This window comes from Callorhinus ursinus, unplaced genomic scaffold, assembly GCF_003265705.2.
Source record: "Callorhinus ursinus isolate GAN/ISIS: 27379988/994484 unplaced genomic scaffold, GSC_fseal_2.0 scaffold5, whole genome shotgun sequence".
NCBI lineage: Eukaryota > Metazoa > Chordata > Mammalia > Carnivora > Otariidae > Callorhinus > Callorhinus ursinus.
This window is the reverse complement of record NW_027397067.1, coordinates 23,465,571-23,485,706: the sequence shown is the minus strand read 5'-3', so window position 1 is coordinate 23,485,706 and position 20,136 is coordinate 23,465,571. Positions and strand designations below refer to the sequence as shown.

The 20,136-nt window shown below is 37.6% G+C and overlaps 1 protein-coding gene across 3 annotated transcripts in view; it reads right to left on the bottom strand.

The window, feature by feature from the left end:
- The window catches only part of TERF1 (telomeric repeat binding factor 1), a 36,162-nt gene that overhangs the window by 12,621 nt on the left and 3,405 nt on the right, over positions 1–20,136 (bottom strand). For 2 of the 3 annotated variants that reach the window (XM_073892889.1, XM_025870718.2), the window contains exons 2-8: positions 16,484–16,579; positions 12,737–12,858; positions 11,210–11,296; positions 7,840–7,989; positions 6,812–6,918; positions 5,264–5,320; positions 3,387–3,478 (exon numbers count right to left, since the gene is read on the bottom strand). In XM_073892889.1, coding sequence (XP_073748990.1) covers positions 3,387–3,478; positions 5,264–5,320; positions 6,812–6,918; positions 7,840–7,989; positions 11,210–11,296; positions 12,737–12,858; positions 16,484–16,579 — 711 coding nt within the window. The remainder of the gene's footprint in view (positions 1–3,386; positions 3,479–5,263; positions 5,321–6,811; positions 6,919–7,839; positions 7,990–11,209; positions 11,297–12,736; positions 12,859–16,483; positions 16,580–20,136) is intronic. The other variant, XM_073892890.1, reaches the window with a different exon arrangement.

Genomic DNA, 20,136 nt, shown 5'->3' with positions numbered 1-20,136 from the left:
CTATACTTAAAGAAAGAAAAGAAAAGAACATCTTCCACTTCAGTGATGATAGGAGCATCTATCTGTCAGAGGTTGCCACTTGAATAGAGTCTGCCTGGAAGGGAAGCCATCACAGAGGAAAGTAGAGCTGAGAGACATAGAGGAAGCAGGTCTGATGAAAATGCTTGAGTAGCTGGATCCAGCCACACTTGTAGCTAATGTATCTCTGAACTTATGAGTATGAGGCAGTAAATTCCCTTTCTCACCCCAAAAAGAAAAAAGAACAGACCTAAATTTAGAAATTATAGTACCTATAATCCCATCTTTTAAAAAAAACCTAGCAAACAAGTGGTAAGGAATGGGGACATGATGGTCAAAGGGTTGGTAACCAGCAATAAATCAATTTAAACAGATTAAACTACTTCGGGATTTACGGCTAGAAAAGAAAATTCTACAAACCTTTTATCATATAAAATAAAACTAAGAAAAATTGGGAATTGGTGGGAGAGGTTGGGTTTGTTTTTTTTTTTTTTTTTTGCTAATATCACCCTTTTTAGATAAAATCAGTCAACAGTCTAAAATTTAAATTTATGATTACAGAGGCAACCTGATCCAACCTCTTGGAAGTATTTCATATTCTATATCTTTCATTTTGGAGGAATCATATAGGTTACTGATATACTTCTTATGAAACAGCATTTACATGAAGTTCAAAATGGAAATGTGTTTTAAAGTAACATGTAATCTAATCACATTTTCCCAAATTTTTATTTGACTATTTTTCCACTGACATAGTCTAGCCCAGCAATTAGAAGCGTGGGTTCTGCAGTCACAGTCAGAATGTCTAATTTTGCCTGGCTGGCTCATTTGGCAGAGCATGAACCTCTTGATCTCAGAGTTGTGAGTTCAAGCCCCAAGTTGGGCATAGAGCTTACTTAAAAAAGAAGGTCTAATTTTATTTTATTTTATTTTTTTTTATAGATTTTATTTATTTGAGAGTGAGAGAGAGAGTGCACAAGCAGGGGGAACAGCAGACAGGGAGAAACAGGCTCCCCACTAAGCAGGGAGCCAGACTCAGGGCTCAATCCCAGGATCCTGGGATCATGACCTGAGCCGAAGGCAGATGCTTAACTGACTGAGCCACCCAAGTGCCCCAAGAAGGTTAATTTCAAATTCTAGTTCTGTTCACTATTTCTGTGATGAAGTATATTTTACTTAATCTCTTTTTGTAGTGGCTTCCCATGTATAAAATGGGGATGATTAAAAAAAAAAAGCACTCGTAAGATTGTTGAGGATTAAATGAGTTTACACATCATTTCACTGAATGGTGGTAAGTTTTTTTCTGCACAGAAAGAATTTAGGTGATTTTCTTTCTTTCAAGTTTTCTGAATCACTTGATTTTCTTAAAAGTACATGGAATTTTACAAATCTGAAAAAAACTGTTTAGCATACAAAACTAATATTCTCTAACTATGAAGAGAGGACACTGCATGCCTTTTAAGCAAACTGGAAGAGAAAAAATATATATGTATGTATATACTACTAACATGTAACGAAAAGTCAAAAAATGTACTAAAACTCACAAGATCTTCTAGGCTCAATATCCACAGTCACTGTCAAACCAATCTGCAATGAGGTTACAGTTCTCAGAGTTTAACCAGTAATCAACTATTTAGAATCTAAAAAAAATATATGCTTCCACTTCTTTGAATTTTGTATTATGAAATTAAAAGTCCAGAATCCCCAAATTATTTTATTTTATAATTATGATTACTAGCCATTTTGCAGCAATAGACACAGAACAATTCTGGAATAACAACATGAAGCAATTATTTCTTTGAGCTTAACTTCACTATCTTTAAAATGAGGATGATAATATCTATGGATGTAAATGTTTTAGAGCTATAATTTACAAATATTAGTTAATACTGGCCCTGTCATCAGCCATCAGTTATGAATAAATTTATTCAATTAATACTTACTGCAGCCCTACTATGTCCCTGGCATTAAGGTGGTACATCTATTATTTTTATATTGACCGCAAGCTGCTAGGTATGGAGCAATAAAGTTTAAAAATCCTTGCTTTCATTCATTCATTCATTCATTCCTTCATTCAGTACCTAGAATGTAGTGTAGGTTCAATGAACATTTGCTGAATGAATACATACCAAGGAGAAGCTTACAATCAAATTGTAATTTAAAACAATTTTGGACTATTTTTTTTTTTTAAAGATTTTTTACATATTCATTTGAGAGAGAGAGACAGAGCAGAAGCAGGAGAGAAAGTGGCAGAGGGAGAGGGAGAAATAAGCAGACTTCCCACTGAGCTCAGAGCCCAACTTGGGGCTTGATCCCAGGACCCTGGAATCATGACCTGAGCCGAAGGCAGATGCCCAACCACTGGAGCCACCCAGGCGCCGCTATGGACTACTTTTAAGATTTTTTTTTTTTTTTGGTTATTGTTGCTTGTTTTTTAAATCCAGCGACACCTTTTATAAGAATAAATTCTAAATATAATAAGGTAGCTAGATTCCACAGTCAATCCTCATTATTCATGGATTCTGTATTTGTGAATTTACTTCCCTAATAATTTGTAACTCAAAAATCAATACAAAGTGCTTTAATGGTCACTGGTGGACACATACAGAGCAAAAAAAATTCATCTCACCTGATGTGTGTGTTCACAGCTAAGGTTAAGCAAGGTGATGCTTTTGTGTTTTAGCTCTGTCATAAATAATTGTCTTTTTTAGAGTCTATTTAATGCAACATTTTGTGTTTTGGGGTAATTTAGCCGTTTAAAATGGCCCCAGATGTACCGTGGAAGTGTTGTCTAGTGTTCCTAAGTGCACGACTAGGATGTTCCCGACAGAAAAAATCTGTGTGAGAAAGCTTCATCCAGGCATGACTTACAGTGCTACTTGGCCACAAGGTCAAGGTTAATGCATCAACATTATATATTAGTATCTTTAAACAAAAACACATAAACACACTGAACAAGGTTATGTATTTATCAGTTGACAAAACTGTGGTGACAAGATTCTCAAAGGAATCTAACCCTGTAATTCCCCAGTAATGGTTTAGTAGTCACCAACCACAGTGACTTTACAGAACATAACTATCATGATAACAACGGTATGTCTCAGATTAAGTAACTATTTCAAGTCGCTGAATAAAGTTAAGGTAGAAAATCAGTGTACTATCATAGCAAAAATACTCTAAGCTAGGCAATCAGAATAGCTTTCTAAATTAAGCACTAACTTTCTAACTCTATGAAGATACGGCATTTAATCCATTGTGCTTTAGTTTTCTGAAGTGTGTCTGGGTGTTGTCGTGGGGAGGTCAAGGGCTGGATCACTTTCAAGGACAAATCAATTCTCCACTTCTAAAATTGTAGTAAGAGTACTCACTTTGAAGAGTTTCCATTCTTTCTTCTTGCCTATTAAAATCCTGTTGTTGGCATCTATGTTTTGACTTGGATACAAAGAACTTCTTGTGAGACCTAAATTGAACATAAAAGCATGGGATTGGTTCTGCAAAGAGTAGAAAAGCTATGAAAGAAGGTAGATGATTTGTCTTAATCTCTGTTTTAGGACCTTCTTCTACTCTGGCCTGTTTCCTTTGGTGCTCTCCTTGCTGAGTGCCCCATCTTAACCTTTGGCCTCTTAAGATTTTTGTTGTCTGACTTTCCTCTCCTCCCATCACTTATTTCCTCCATCTCATCTACTAAGAAACCAAGATTCTTTTGGCCTTTTAATTAGATAGGTGAAGAAAAAAAAAAATCCTCAGACGATCAACTATTGACTTTCATTCTCTCCTAGGGCTTTTAAGTTTATTTCCCAAAAGAGAAATTCCAAAATTCCTTTACACATAATGGTAGATATCACTTATCTTTACAGCTTCCAAAGGGAGTGTTTTTGAAATGAAGGCTGTTTGGAAACACAGAGTGTGGCAAAATTTTGACAACCCTGCAAAGTTGGTATTATCCCCATTTTATAAAGGAGCTAGTTTAGATGAAAAAATAGTTCACCTAAGCTTAGGAAACGATTTTATCACCACCTAAAATCTGTATTTTTACCTAAGTACACAAGACACCTGCTAATCCATTCCCTCCCTCCCAAAACCTACTGTGCTCTCTGGAATGCCATTCTCAACCCCTTCACCAGTCCCCCTACATCTTCGCTTTGTCTACAATCTCCCTTAGGGAGAATATTTCTTTGTGGCCTGCTCAAGTAGACAGGTTTCATCTTCTACCTTCTACGAACCCAGGGTCCCAGAGGTGGGTCTCTATACTTTCCATTTCCTAACAAATGCCACTTTCAGGATACTGCTTCCATAAGAAGCGTTAGCCCTTGAGGATTCGTCCTACTGATGTACATCACCAACCACCATACTTTAGAATCATTCATTAGCCTTGCAAGCACTTCCCACCATTCACAGATTTTCCCCTACCCCCAAGTGACGGCTCTACCATGTTACTTCTGTGTTCTCGTGGGTAACCAGACACGATCGTGACCTCTCAATTCCTCATTTCCACTGACCTCTGCCCCCACACTAAATCAACACCTCCCACTCTGGTTGCTATTCAGCATCCTAACTGCTCTCTGAAATCATTCATGCAGACTTGCTGCTCTCTGAACATGTTATATTGTCTGTCACAAAATTTCTAGTAGATTAAACACAGTTTTTCAAGTAATTTCATAAAATTAGAATTTGGGATGTTCAATCAGAAATAGAACTGCCCCCCACCCCCCCGGCAACATATCCTTATTTCTAGGACAGAATAAGAGTTTATTAAACATCTGCTCTAAGTTCAAGCCTCCCTACATGTGTATGCCAATAATGGCCTTGTGGGAACAAGGTGTAACAACCCAGGATCCCAGAGGCAGGTCTCTATAGTTTGGAATTTCAAGACACGTCAAGGTCTTGAATACCTGTTGAGATAAGCAGGCACCTATGATATTCTCAAAATCACACCATTTATATGACAGTTATTATAAAATATCTAGATCTGCATGAAGTGCTTCAAAGATTTTATTTTATTTATTTTTTTAAAGATTTTACTTATTTATTTGAGAGAGAGAATGAGAGAGAGAGAGCACGAGAGGGAAGAGGGTCAGAGGGAGAAGCAGACTCCCCGCTGAGCAGGAAGCCCGACGCGGGACTCGATCCCGGGACTCCAGGATCATGACCTGAGCCGAAGGCAGTTGCTCAACAAACTGAGCCACCCAGGCGCCCTCAATCAAAGATTTTAAAGACAGAGAAGAAAAATGTCCATTTACTTCACCTTGGTAAGGATACTGTACCCCCTGAGAATTCAGTTGCAGACCGTTTGTCACTAACACTTTAAAAAAAAGAAAAAATATGTTAAGAATGTAAACAAAAGAAACTTCGCAAGGTTAGTACTTACTACATAATCAAGTCATATTGCAATTTATACAAAATATCTTTGGAAAGAAACTCTGGTAACATTAGGACACAAACAGTCTCCATTACAACATGGATAATTTTTGCACAGATGTACTTACTAGACATTGAAGCAAGCTTTCACAAACGTAAGTTAAGCACAGTTAATGTTGTAATCAAGTATTCACATCACTCTTTCAAAAACTCTCCATGGATCTTTATTTCCATGGATTCAAGTTTAATTTCTTGCCCTCCCTACCAGTTTCCAACTGAACTTTTTAACAAATTCCCCCCCCCCCACTTTGCTGAAGTTAAACTCAGCTTCCAAAAACACGGTATAACCATTTACGCCTTTGTGCCTTCACTGGAACTATTCTTCTATCCTAAAATGACATTTCCTCTTCCATCCAACTGAAAAAATCGTAACTATCCTTCAAGGGCCTGCACAATGCTCACCCCTCCTTGAAGCTTCCATCTCAACTTCTTCAGCATTTAAGTCTATACATTTTTAACAACAAATTATATAATGTCTGCTGCTGTACCTGTTTCCTGCCTATAATTACTGCCTCAAAATAGTTTATAAGCTCTAGCAGAGCAAAGTTTTTATTTCATCTACCATTGATAACATGAAGGTTTCATCTTTCCTATTATTTGTCTGATTTCACAATCACACCTCTATCCTTGTTCACTTGTGTCCTGCTGATTTTTGTCCTGAAACTGGCGAATCTGATGCTTTACTTGTCCTGATTCTATTTGCCTCCAGGATGGTCTTGATATTTGCTTGGTTCTTGATCTTCATTTTTTCTCTAGTTTTAGTTTTATTCCCTGTGTCTAGTGCATTGCAAATTCTAATGTATGCCTGGTAATGAACTAAGTACCAAGGACACACAGCTAATTAAGAAACTCTAAAGGATTCTCAAGTCTAGTCAGAAATACAGAAAGGTAAACAGGTATGTTACCATCCAAGAGAAGTCCTTTTAAGAGATGCGACTCAATGCTGTGGGAGCACAGAAGTGACAACTGATCAGAGCGCTCAATAAAACATAGGTGATCTTTGAGCTAGACCCTGAAGGGAGTTCAAAAAGACAGGCATGAAAGAGCTCGTAATATTTGAGGATCAGGACGAAGTTCTGTGTTGCTAGAAAGTACCATGTATGTGGGCAGGGAGAGGTTAATGCTTAGGGATAAGGTTGTATATGGAAAAAAAAACAACAACAGAAAGGGGCTACGCACGGCTCTGTAAGCCATGCCAATAAACTCTACCTCATCCAGCAGGAAGTAACTGTACAGTGCTCCAAATATCCAAATGTTAGTATCAGTAAAACATACCCTCTATAATAATTGTTTTTTGTTAAAAATGGCTCACTAGCAACACTTCCACATAAAGATGTATCCATGAGACAAAACATGTATAAATGAATTTACAAACCTTTCTCCTATATCCAAACTAGCTTCGGTTTCCACTTCAATACCGTTAGCACTTGCTTTATCTTGAGTTGTTCTTGTCCTTTTACTCTCCACTACTTTTGCTGCGGCCTTAAAACACGGGTTGTAGAAGAGAAAGGAACCCATTAAGCCATTCTGAACAAACAGCATTAAAATTAAGCCTTCTAATTCTTTGATAGCCGTAACCAATATATCTGTTCACAGGTCGATAAAGGGATTGTGTTGTGTTCGCTCCAGTAACTACGACATCAACAGCAGCAGCTTTAGTTACCTGCTTGGTTTCTAAGCCTCATGGAGAAGATCTTTCCTTGTATGTGTATTTGATACATATGGTGTTTACTAGGCAATTTTTAGATAAAAGATTATTTAAAAAAAAAAAAAGAAAGAAAGAAAGAAAAATCAATAAAAGTTCCAGATGGGGCAACTGGGTGGCTCGGTCTGTTAAGCACCTGCCTCTTGATTTCAGCTCAGGTCATGATCTCAGGGTCATGGGATAAGACCTGCATCAGGCTCCAAGGTCAGCACAGAGTCTGCTTGGGATTCTCTCTCTCCCTGCCTCTCTAAACAAACTCTTTGAAAAATTAAAAAAAATAAAAATTCCAGGTATTTATACTCCCTTAAATTAATCAGTGCTCCACTATAACATAAGTTAAAACTTTCTGAGGCCAAGACTGAGGAATAAAATGTTATTAAAAAAAAAAAAAACAAAACTTTTTAAAGGCCCTTCTTTAGTCCAATTTTGTTTTCCAAAAACATGCTAAAAATTTCTTTGATCTGTTCTCCCCTCAACATTTTATTTTGAAAAATTTCCCCAACTCTTATTTCAAAAAAGTTTAAAAATACTGCAAAAATCACCAATAAACCCTTTAGATTCACTAATTTTACCATTTTGCTCTTCTACAAAATCACTAAATAAAATTCTGATTAGTTTTTAAGGATTTCTATTTCAAGTATTCTCCTTTATTATAACAATTTCTAATTGTTGTTAGAGTCTCTCTGAAATATGCATACCTTCATAAGAAAGGCTGATGATTTTTCATTTATCACATAATTCACATAACTCTTAATTTTCTCCATCATGTTGTTGTAGCTGAAGTGTTGAAAAATTGAGTGGAATGTATCTCTCTGAGAGATTATCATAAGCAATTTCCTTTTTAAAGGCTAAAGACAACAGGAAAAATGAATTAACACATAAATCACAAATAGGATGGTAGAAATTTTGTCTTATTTAACTAAAAAAATCACATTATAAACTCAGAGACACGGGACTTTTAAAAATTCGTATTTTAAATGGCCCACCAATGTATTTCTTACTTTAACTACTTTGTATTTCACACACATACAAAAGGATTAAAAAATAAATCATGAACCTGAATGTCCATTGCCAAGAAATAAAACATCATCGATTACACCTCCAGCTTCTCCTCTCCTCAAGGTAGCCATTATCCTGAATTTAGAATTTACCATATCCACGCATTCCTTTACATACTTGTACTAAGTATGAATGTACCCATAAATAATACGGTACTATTTAGCATATGCGTATTCTTCTGAAACTTGTCATATTTGCTCAACTCTGTTGACATTTATCCATATTGATCTGATTTTTTTTTTAAAGATTTTATTTATTTGTCAGAGAGAGAGCACAAGCAGTGGGAGAGGCAGGCAGAGGGAGAAGCAGACTCCCCGCTGAGCGGGGAGCCCAATGCAGGGCTTGATCCCAGGGCCCTGAGATCATGACCTGAGCCGAAGGCAGATGCTTAACCAAATGAGCCACCCAGACGTCCCCATGTTATTTGATTTTTATAGAACTAGTTACTTTCACTATTGTACAATAGTCCACTGATCAAAAATATCATTTATTCATCCATTCTTCCAGTCTTTTGAAAGCTTTTAGAGGCTATTTTCTATTACTGCAATATTGTTAAACATTTTTCTACAGGTCTTCTTGTACACAGTACAAGCTTCTCTTGGACATTAGTTCTTTCAAGGCTGGTTGCACAATAAAAGCTACAGAACCTTCAGAAAATTCTACTTCTCAGGCTGTATTCCAGACCAACTGTCTTAGTGGGGCCTGTTTGTTTTTTTTAAATAAAACTTCATGGCTTTTAGGGACTCCTGGGTGGCTCAGTCGGTTGAGTGGCCAGCTCTTGATTTTGGCTCAGGTCATGATCTTGGGGTCCTGGAATTGAGCCCCAAGTTGGTCTCCACACTCAGTGGGGAGTCTGCTTGAGAGTGTCCCTCTCCTTTTGTCTCTCCCCCGCAACTCGGCCATGCTCTCTCTAAAATAAATAAATAAATCTTAAAAAAAAAAAAAAGCCTTCATGGCTTTTAAAATGTGCAGTAAAAATAAAATCAGTTACTCTAGGGTATTTATCTAGAAGTAGAATTGCTGGAATGCATACTTACAAATTTTGCTAAAATGCTCTCCAAAGTTTAAGTGCTAATTTACAGCACTGAGAAGGTATGGCAGTCTTACCATTTCTCCACTCTTTGAGCGAACTGTTAGTATTCTAAGATATTTTAACCATTGCCAGTCTGAGGTACAGGAAATACTATTTCTTTTTTCTTTTTTTTTTTTTTAAAGATTTTATTTTATTATTTATTTGAGAGAGAATGAGAGATAGCACGAGAGGGAAGAGGGTCAGAGGGAGAAGCAGACTCCCTGCTCAGCAGGGAGCCCGATGTGGGACTCGATCCCGGGACTCCAGGATCATGACCTGAGCCGAAGGCAGTTGCTTAACCAACTGAGCCACCCAGGCGCCCGGAAATACTATTTCAATATATTACTTGGGACTGCCCTGATTACTCATGCTAGTGAGGTTAAGCATTTCCTCTTATGCTTACTGGCTGTAAGCTTCCTTCTGGGAAGTATAGAGTGGGCTTTTTCAGTAACCTCACAGTGCTGAGGCAAAAAAGTAGGGGCAGGGAACCCAATAAACAGATCAGGCTTTCAGCTGAAATCTCTGGAGGGTTATACCCTAGGAACAGTGGCAAATTAGAGATAGACTGAGCCTTAATAAAACTTCAATCTACTCTTGACTCAGCTCAGTCCCTCAAGAGATTAAGGTAATCACCCCTCAACTGTATAGAAGCATGCTCAAAGGTGCTCAACTTCACTAGTCAAAGAAAGAGAAACCAAAACCCAATGTGATACTACTACGTATTTGCCAGAACTAAAAGGAAAACTACAGAGAAGGTCTGTGAAGCAAGTGGAACTCTTCCACACTGCTGAAGGAACGGATGTAACATAGCCACTCTGGAAAACTGTTTGGCAGTATCTACTAAATCCGAGTATTGCATATCCTACAACCCATCAATTCTATTCCTAAGTATATATCCAACAGAAACACATATATTTGTTCTACAAAAGATATGTAAAAGAATGTAACAGCCCAAAACTGGAAATAACCCAAATGTTTCTCAACAGCAGAATGGATAAGTTGCATATTCCAACAGTGGAACAATGAGAATAAATGAACTATTGTTACAAGCAACACCATGGATCAATCTTACATAAACTTGCTATGTAATTACATAAAGTTTGGAAACAAGTAAAACTAATCTTGGATGTTATAAGTCAGGATAGTGGTTATCCTTGAAAAGATGGGAGAGACAGTGACAGGAGGGTGCTGGCAATGTTCTTTCTCTTGATCTAGGGGGTCATCACAAAAGCATGTTTCTTGTGAAAACACATCTCTTTATACACTTATAGTACATGTATGCTACTAAAGGTATGCTGTTGAATAAAAAGTTCACTAAAAATGTATAAAACTATTTTTTATTTCTTTAAATAAGCTTAATTTATTCCAACAACACTTTTTTTACTATTTAAAAACTAAGTTCAATTGACCTTAACATTACACATAAACACAAAAACTAATGATCACGTAAGAACCCTCTAGAAAAATAAGCTAATTATAATGCTTTTTTCTGGGGGTGCCTGGGTGGCTCAGTCAGTTAAGTGACTACCTTCAGCTCAGGTCATGATTCCAGGGTCCACTGGGCTCCCTGCTCAGAGGAGAGCCTGCTTCTGCCCCTCCACCCCTGCCCGTGCACGTGCTCTCTTTCTCTCTGTCTCAAATAAATAAAAGAGAGTATAAAATATCCCATCAATACTTTTTTATGTTGATTAAATGCTAAGAATGATGTTTTTGGATATATTGGGCTAAATGAAATATTAAAATCCATTTCACTAGTTTCTTTCAACTATTTTAATGTGGCTGCTAAAACACATGTGACTTGCAATTATATTTCTATTGGACAGCACTGTTCTATACTGTTTAAAAGATAAAACATCCCTTTCTTCCTCCAGTGCTCTTTTATTTACCTCACTCCATATAAGCAGTTCTAAAATTCTGATTCTAATATAAACAACTACCTCATAAGAATTCGGGTCATCAAATATTCTTTCAAAGACTTCTTCTGCTTCTTTAAAATTGCCATTTTCCATACAAACAGCTATAGCCTAAAAGACAGGATGACAAATACAAACCTTAGATTGCTTTTTAAAAATGTATAATTGTTTAGTATTGAAATAAGTCCTGTTAAGTCTAAACTACTTCACTTAAAAATTGATACATGATATAAATTCTCTTTTCAAAGATGAAATAACTGTGGCTTGAAAAAGATGTAAAAGTTTTTCATTGGCCCCTTTGCATATTTACTGATAAATGCCCAAGCGTTCTAGCTCTTTCAAATTTAGGCCAATTAAAAGTAGACATTAATAAATAAATTAGGAGCTACATTATATACATTTAGGACCCACCTAAATATTACTTTGAGCAAAAGCGAAATGAGAGAGAAGGTAGATGGCGTTCATGACAATTAGGATATATAAAATTAGCTAGTAGGATCCCTGAAAAATCTCTAATAGAAACCTAGGAAGCCAGATGCTTCTGAATGATCGATTGATAAAATGGCCTTTCTAATACAGTATGTAGTAAAATAGGGAACCACCGTTACCATCTGGGTAGCTTTGGCAAGCAATTTAACCTCATGTGCCTCTTGTTTCTTTGTATGGAAAATGGTGGAGATAATAGTACCTATTCGTAGGGTTGCCGTAAGGATTGGAGTTCTACATGAAAAGTGCTCAGAACGGTACCTGACAAATAGTAAGCAATGTATTGCATATTTGCTATGTATTTATGGTAACCCACTCAACTTTATACTAGTATATTAATGATGGCCTCCTTCTCTAGAATCCCTCAAAACTGAGATAACATAACAAATCTCTTTGTCCCAGGCTGAAATTCTTAAAAGTAGCAGTCATATTTCTGCCATTCTCTTCTGGTCTTAATGCTACTTGGCAGTCACCATACTAACAATAATTAATTTTGGGGAAGGTGAGATATCATTCAGATTTTCTCTCCTACCCAACCATAAAGTAATTTTCTAAAAATGAGGACAAATTTATTTAACTAGAACAATCCTTAGTATTTGCTTTGCTTGTTAGCAAAACATACTTTCCCTGCCACTGTATCTTTGAATGACTTTTTTAGCTTTTCACTCTTTAATAAGGTGACTCCTAAAATTCCCTCTACATAAAATTTTACATTCTCTTACTTACAAAAATCCATTGATTTCTTTTTAAATATTCTTATTTTTTTCTTATTTGTAATCTTGAATAGAAATTGGGAGAGCACAAATCACTGGTTTTTGAAAGTTGCTTTATGATCTTTAAATCAATGTTATGTATTTTCTCAAGTGGGGGCAATATATACTTAGGTAGCAAACAGTAAGTTCCCGTTCTCAGAGCTTGCATGAAGACTATAAACCAAAGGTCAAATTTCTGAAGAAAATGATTATATTAAATTTTACTTTGGGTTTACTGCTCAACTTCTATTAAGTGGTTCTTAATTTCTTTAGAGTTATATGCAAAATAACAATAATAATGTAATACACATACCTGAATTTTAATTAAATTCTGTATTTCTTCATGAAGTTTGTCATGTTCTTTTTCAATTGAAGCCCAAATTGTCAGGGCTGATTCCAAGGGTGTAATTCGTTCATCAGTTTCAAACTGTGCATCTTTTAAAACCAGAACAAAAATAACTAACTTAGGAAGCGAAGTAGAACCTTACTTTGTCAATTTTTTATGATTTCATTTCTTTAAATATTTACTGAGTATGTACTATGTGCCAGGTACTATTCCAGTCCGTATACAAAAGTTTAGGGAAGTGATTTGATTTTTCAAGTTAATTTCCTTTTTTTCCTTTGAAAAACTAGAAGGAGCATGCAATTTAAATGTTAGCAGTTTCAACAATTTCTACTTTGTAGAAACAATTTCCTGTTTTCTCCTAATTGTTTCTCCAACATTTTAAACATAAAAATATCTTAATTCATATACAAAAAAAGTCTCTTTATATTCCAGGCCCTGTGCCAGATACTTAGGATCAGACCAGGAAGAAACAGTTCCTGCCCTCATGAAATTTGCACGCTAGCTATGAAGAAAGAAACCACTGTGACTGGTCCTTTACTAGAATTATGTATTATGCCGGTGATTGTCAACCCTATCTATACCTCAAAATCATGTGAGGAGCTTTTAAAAAAAATGCAGATGCCTAGACCCATCCTCTAGAGAGGGTTTAGTTAGTACAGGGTACAGCCCATGCATCTGTATTTTCTAAGATTAGTTCTATTAGAGGATACTAACAAAGAATCCTTTATGAAAGATAAACCATCCAAATTAGGACATTGAGGATAAACAGGAGATAACTAAGAGGATAAGGATGGGAAGGAGAACATTTCAGGAAGGCAGCAGCAGAACATAAGGCAGAGGAAAAAAGATATTCACACTCATAAGTCAACACATATTAAGGTCCTCCTATGTGTTAGGCACTATGCTAAGTGTTTAACATGCAGGAGCTCCTTTATCCAAACCACTTCTTTAAAAGGGTATACAACATTATCAATCTTGTCTTATAAAGTAGGACCTGAGACTTAGAGAGGTCACACAGCTAGCAAGTAGAAGCAGCAGACACCAGACCCTTAAAAACCACTTACTGTGTCTCAGAAAAAAGGTGTGTTTCAGGAATAACAAGATGCCTGGTAAGGCTAGAGTATGTGCTAGAAAACATGAAATATGAAAATGCAAAGGCAGAATGCCTAATCCTTCTTCATTTCACATTTGTTTTTCTTTTAAAAACTCACTTCAATATTTGTATTTCCTATTAAGTCTTTCTTGACTGATATTATCTAACCCAACTCATTAATCTGCTGCCTTCTTATAAATGTGAGATGTACAAAAAAATGTACTTATAGAAAAAAGTGTTAAGATCTTAACTTCAAACATTTTAGAGTAGCCTTTTACTTTCAGGTAGAATGCAGGATAATGCAGTAGGCCAACGCTCCCATTACAACTAGAAAAAAGTGGAATAAGTTGCAAAATTATATTGCCAAAGACATGGGATAGTAGTGGAAGCAAAAAGAACTAGATGAACTATATTTCTAGGGGTTAGCGGATGATTTGCAGCTTTTCTTTCCTGGCCTCATTTGCTTATAAGGATGAGGATTCAGTGTATTCCAGGCAGGGAGATTTTACTGGTGTAAGAGAAATGAGGAGAAGCTCCTGGTGGATTCCTTGGGGCTAGATGGTGGACTGGAAACTAGAGGAACTGAAACACATGGTTGGTTTTCCCCTCAGGACATTTGCTGAGTTCTGGGGCGCTGCAGAAAGCTGGAGTAGAAAGGAAGGGAAGTCTCCCAGAATTGCACAGATCTTAAAAAATAAAGTCCCATGAGATGAGGGTGGCTGCCATAAACAAACATTTCCCCTCCAAGACATTTACTGTATTTTAAAGCTATTTGCAGCAGGAAACTAAAGCTAATGTGGTAGCCACTGGCCATATATAATTAATGAGCCGTTAAAATATGGCTAGTTCCAGGGCGCCTGGGTGGCTCAGTTAGTTAAGCGACTGCCTTCAGCTCAGGTCATGATCCTGGAGTCCTGGGATCGAGTCCCGCATCGGGCTCCCTGCTCAGCGGGGAGTCTGCTTCTCACTCTGACCCTCTCCCCTCTCATGCTCTCTCTCTATCTCATTCTCTCTCTCAAATAAATAAAATCTTTAAAAAAAAAAATATGGCTAGTTCCAAACTGAGATGTGCTTTAAGTATAAAATAGACCCCAGATTTCAAAGACTTACTGCAAAAAAAGGGGTAAAATATCTTATTAACATGTTTTATATTGATTATATGTTGATATATATTTTAGAAATATTGGGATAAATAAGATACTGCTAAATTTAATTCCACCTATTTCTTTTCAATTACATATGTAGCTCGTATTACGTTTCTAGTAGGCAGTGCTGCTGTTGAGCAACCACTTAAAAAAAAAGGCAAAAAGGTTATGTATAGCTAAAAATCCAACATATAAATTGAAATAAAATTTTGTTGTTTCACTTGAGTCCATTATGGTGAAATACACTGATTCTTGGTAATTGACATGGGCCTATTCTAAGATATACCTAAAAGGGGATCCTGGTGAATTTCAAGATTAATGGGGTTACACACAAAATCTGCATTTCTTTTCAGAAAGAAAGGGTTGTCGGGGGAGAAAGTAAGATCCACTGAACAATTGCTAATATGTGAAACACATTTGGGCACTTTATGTTGTCATATTTAATTTACAAAACAAGTGTTAACAACCATGCTAACTTATTGTCTACATGGTCAGGAATTCTCCAATTATGTCCACATCAAGATGGTTTTCTTCTTTAGCTACAGGCCCAGGCTACCTATAGTTCTGTCTCCCCTACATTTACTCTGCTTCTCGTCCTATTCACTTATGGTCATGGCACCAACTCCAGACCTGGCCTCACCCCCAACAAGAAGCATGCTATGTGAGCCAGAGCTAGAAAGTGAGGACCATGAGAATGGTACAAACACACTGGGATTTTATGTAACACAATAGGATTGTAAGTAAGTGGTTTCATTTTAAGTACCGCCTACCACTTGGCACTTTTGGGAAAGCATTTTGTAAACTGTAAAAACCAATATAAATATATAATTATTTGCATCAAAAGGTCCTTTAAATGACCATGTTGTAAATATCAGCCATTACTCATAAACTGAAGCAGGCTTACCCATTACAATCTAAAATAACCTGTGGAGATAAAGGAGAGAGCTATTATAGCTACAAATCACATGGGCCTATCTACAGAAGTGCTGAAATCCAGTTCAAGTAAGAGGTGTCAATTATCGTAGTTGCTACTAAAATCAGTGTGTATAATAGTAAGAGTCACCACAAAGTTACCGTACAGTCAAATCTGAGGTAAACTCTCCAAAAGACAGTCCATGAAGTGTGGCTCCCCAGTAGCAGTGTCAGAATCACCTGGGAACTTATTAGAAATACAAACTTCTGGGCCCCTCCTATCCATCCTATTGCATCAGGAATTCATGGTGGAGAACTGTTATTTTTTTTTTTTTTTAACAAGTTCTCTAATAATTCTGAAGCAAGCTAAGTTTAACAACCAGTGCTCTAAGAAGATTGGAACTATATTTCTTTTAGTTGCTTTAGATATGCTTGTGTAGCTGAACGTACCAAGCACATAGTGCCAACTCTCAAAAATAACGGATCTCATCTGTTTCTTCTCATTGTTTTACCTTTAGACATAGATTAAAATATTTCCAACATAAGATAAAAACACATACTTACCGAGGGATTTTCCTGCTGCAATTCTTGTCAAAAACTGACATATGTATATAGTTCTCAATTGATAAGCTGTTAGACTGGACATTCCGTGGATAATAGCTGAAAAAGAAAAACATTAAAACATTTTTTTTAAAAAAGCCAAACTTGACCCAGCAGTGCCTCTGTGTGGTTGTTGAGTAATTAGGTTACAAACATGCAAAAATGATCACAAACTGAGAGCTGTATGCTTTTGTTTATAGGCATTTTTTTTTGAAGATTTATTTATTTACTTGACAGAGAGAGACAGCGAGAGAAGGAACAGAGCAGGGGGAGTGGGAGAGGGAGAAGCAGGCTTCCTGCGGAGCAGGGAGCCCGATGTAGGGCTCCATCCCAGGACCCTGAGATCACGACCAGAGCCGAAGGCAGACACTTAACGCCTGAGCCACCCAGGAGCCCCTATAGCATTTTCTTAAATGAGAAAAAACAGCAAAGAACACTTTTCTTACAAAGTAAAACAGATTTCCACATGCAGAATAATAAATATTTAATAGTACTTCCACAGGTAGCACTCTATACTAACAAAAAGGGAGATTTAGATTCAAACTGTAAAATGTGTCAAATCATTAGCTGGAAGCTTTATACCTTAAAACTCCTAATATTATAGGAAATATTTTATATTATTTTGGTCAAGGTTTCAGTTAAGTGAGTCTGTTAAGTTTACAAAAACTTAAAAAAAAAACATATTTATTGGGGCAAGATGGCCGCAACAGGGATGGCCCAGGTGGTGACAGGGTGCTAGACCCTAGGCCCTGAGCCTTTCCTAAGGGCCCTGCGGGTCCAAAGAAGTGAGCTCACAGCCCAATCCAACAAACGTGTGTTGGCCTTTCTTGCCATGGGGATGTTGCAATAAAGCCTCTACCCCAATAGGCAACTCCAGAATTCTGCAGCACTGACCTGGAAGTCCTGACCTGCAGTATAAGTGCCACAGGGAGGCAGGAGGCCAGTCAAGCTGGTCCTGCTGTCCCAACAGATGGGTGTGACACTAAGCACCCCAGGCCTACGGGCCCAGGGAGGCATGGCCTCCCTCAGGGCAGCCACCTCTGCTTGTTGCTCTGCGCTTTCACCTTAACACTCTGCTATAATGCTCTGCTAAGCAGAAGCTCCTGGGCAAGCGGAGAAGTGAGCACGTCAGACCTGCCATGCGGGCTGGTGGAAGAGTTTGTGGTGGCAGAAGGCGCTCCATGTTCTAACTCCCAGGCTAAAACCACCTCGAGTGTGGTTCCTCAGGACATGTGGAAAAGAATCATATTCAGCTCGGGCACCTGGGTGGCTCAGTTGGTTAAGTGACTGCCTTCGGCTCAGGTCACGATCCTGGAGTCCCAGGATTGAGTCCCACATCGGGCTCCCTGCTGAGCAGGGAGTCTGCTTCTCCCACTGACCCTCCCCATTCTCATGCTCTCTCTCTCATTCTCGCTCTCAAATAAATAAATAAATAAAATCTTAAAAAAAATCATATTCAGCTCATCTAAGAGGAATGTTCAAAAGCTGCCACTCAGCTCTAATATAACAACACTTATTCTGGAAATTCAAAGGGGCTGTCGTGGGTGTGGCCTTGGTTTTCGCTTTGTTCGTTGGTGACAGCTGGACAGAAAAGCTCTGGAAAAGGTCTGGAAACAAATCGAGTCCATCTAGCTATCTTTTACCCTTTGACAGAGGTCTTAAGGATTGTACGTCAGACAGAGACGTACAATGAATGGACTTATGCCCTTCATTCTTGGGAACTTGTGGTCACCCCCTTCTCGGTCTCCTGTCTAGATCACCAACTGAGCAAAATTAAGATAATAGTTCCCTTCCCTATAGTAATTTGGTTTGGGACAGGAAGTCATGGGGGCAGACATGGAAAGGGGGTAGCAACTTTAGGCCCCAGTTTACCAACTACCTATCTTCCCCTTCTGCTATTGGTTTAAAACTTTCAGGATACAATTTCAGCAAAAAAGTTTATTTCTCCAACAAAACCTGTTTCTCCACAATCCTAACTCCAAGGAAGAAATAAAATTGCAGATGTATAAAAACAAACACATTTATTAATATTAATCTCCCAAATATTTGAGTGCCCACCCAGATGTTATGTTAGGCAGTGAGTATAATGGTGTGTAAAATCCTGGACCTCAGTGAATTTATTAACTATGTAGAGATGAAAGTGCTCGCTTTGGCAGCACATATACTATGTAGAAATGAAAGACAAATGATTAAGCAATTGAAGTTAAAAACATGGAGAAAACTGAAAAAGACAAGTACGGAATGCTGTGGGTGCAATATAACAAACCTTAGAGTGTGTTTTAGTATAGCTGGAGGGAGAAGATAGGAAAGCTTTTCTGAGGAAATAATGTTTAAAGTAAAACCTGAAGATGCCACTGTTATACTTCACCCAGGGCTTGGTTGGTGTATGCAAAGATTAAATCAACTAGCAAAACCAAAAAGCAGTCCTGCAGCTACTAAGGAGATAAAAGACAAATACATTTATTTGTATTTGTTTCCTCAATTCAAAAATAGCATAATCTTATACTATACTAGAGATTATCTGGACCAAAAACAGCCACAATTTAATTAAACAGGATTCAGAGAGAGCACAAAATTTATATAAAACTTAAACAATTCATTCAATATTTATTAAACATCCACTGCTAGTCAATGTTAGGGGCTGATAAGACAGTCAGCCCCCTGGGGCGCCTGGGTGGCTCAGTCATTAGGCATCTGCCCTGGGCTCAGGTCATGAGCCCCGCATCTGGGGGGAGGGGTCCTTGCTCAGCAGGGAGCCTGTTTCTCCCTCTCCCACTCCCCCTGCTTGTGTTCCCTCTCTCGCTGTCTGTCAAATAAATAAATAAAATATTACAAAAAAAAAAAAAGACAGTCAGCCCCTGCCCCTCAGGAAGGTTTTAGCTTGAGAAGACATAACCCAAAATTTATGCAAGTTATTAAATAAAATTTTAATGCCACAAAGGTTAAAAGTATGGTATAGAAGCAAAACAAATGAATCTACTCTATTCTAGAGAAGTCAGATCTCTATCTTCACTTCCTTCCGCGTTCAATTTAGTCCACTACGCAGTAACTACAAATCTCTTATACACCCCTGCCCTTCTGTTCTTTGTACCTGCTAGACAAAAAACAAAACAAAAACAATGAAAACCTGGTTGAACCTTGCTATCTGTTTTTTCCTCACCTGTAACCAAACATTGCTGACAGAAAAACACATTAGGGAAATCTAATGACTAGGGAAATCTAATGACTAGCTACAATAGCAACCATATTTAAGCACTTACAATACCAGGCACTAGTCGAAGCACTTTACACCAGTGATTTTTCAACTAGAGGTCATTTCTGTCCCCTTGAGGACATCTGGCAGTGTCTGAAGACAATTCTGATCATGAGTGGAAGGGGGATGCTCCTCGCATCTCGTAGTTGAGGTCAGGGGAGCTGCTAAACATCCTACAATGTACAGGAGAAGCCCCACCTTCGCCCCCTCCACTCTCATGCATACACAGAACGAGAATTATGTGGTGCAAAATGTCAACAGTGCTGAGGTGGAGAATCCTTGCTTTATACCTATCAACAGCTCTGTGAGGTAGATACTATTATCACCATTTTACAGATGAGGAAATTGAGGTACCAAAAGGTAA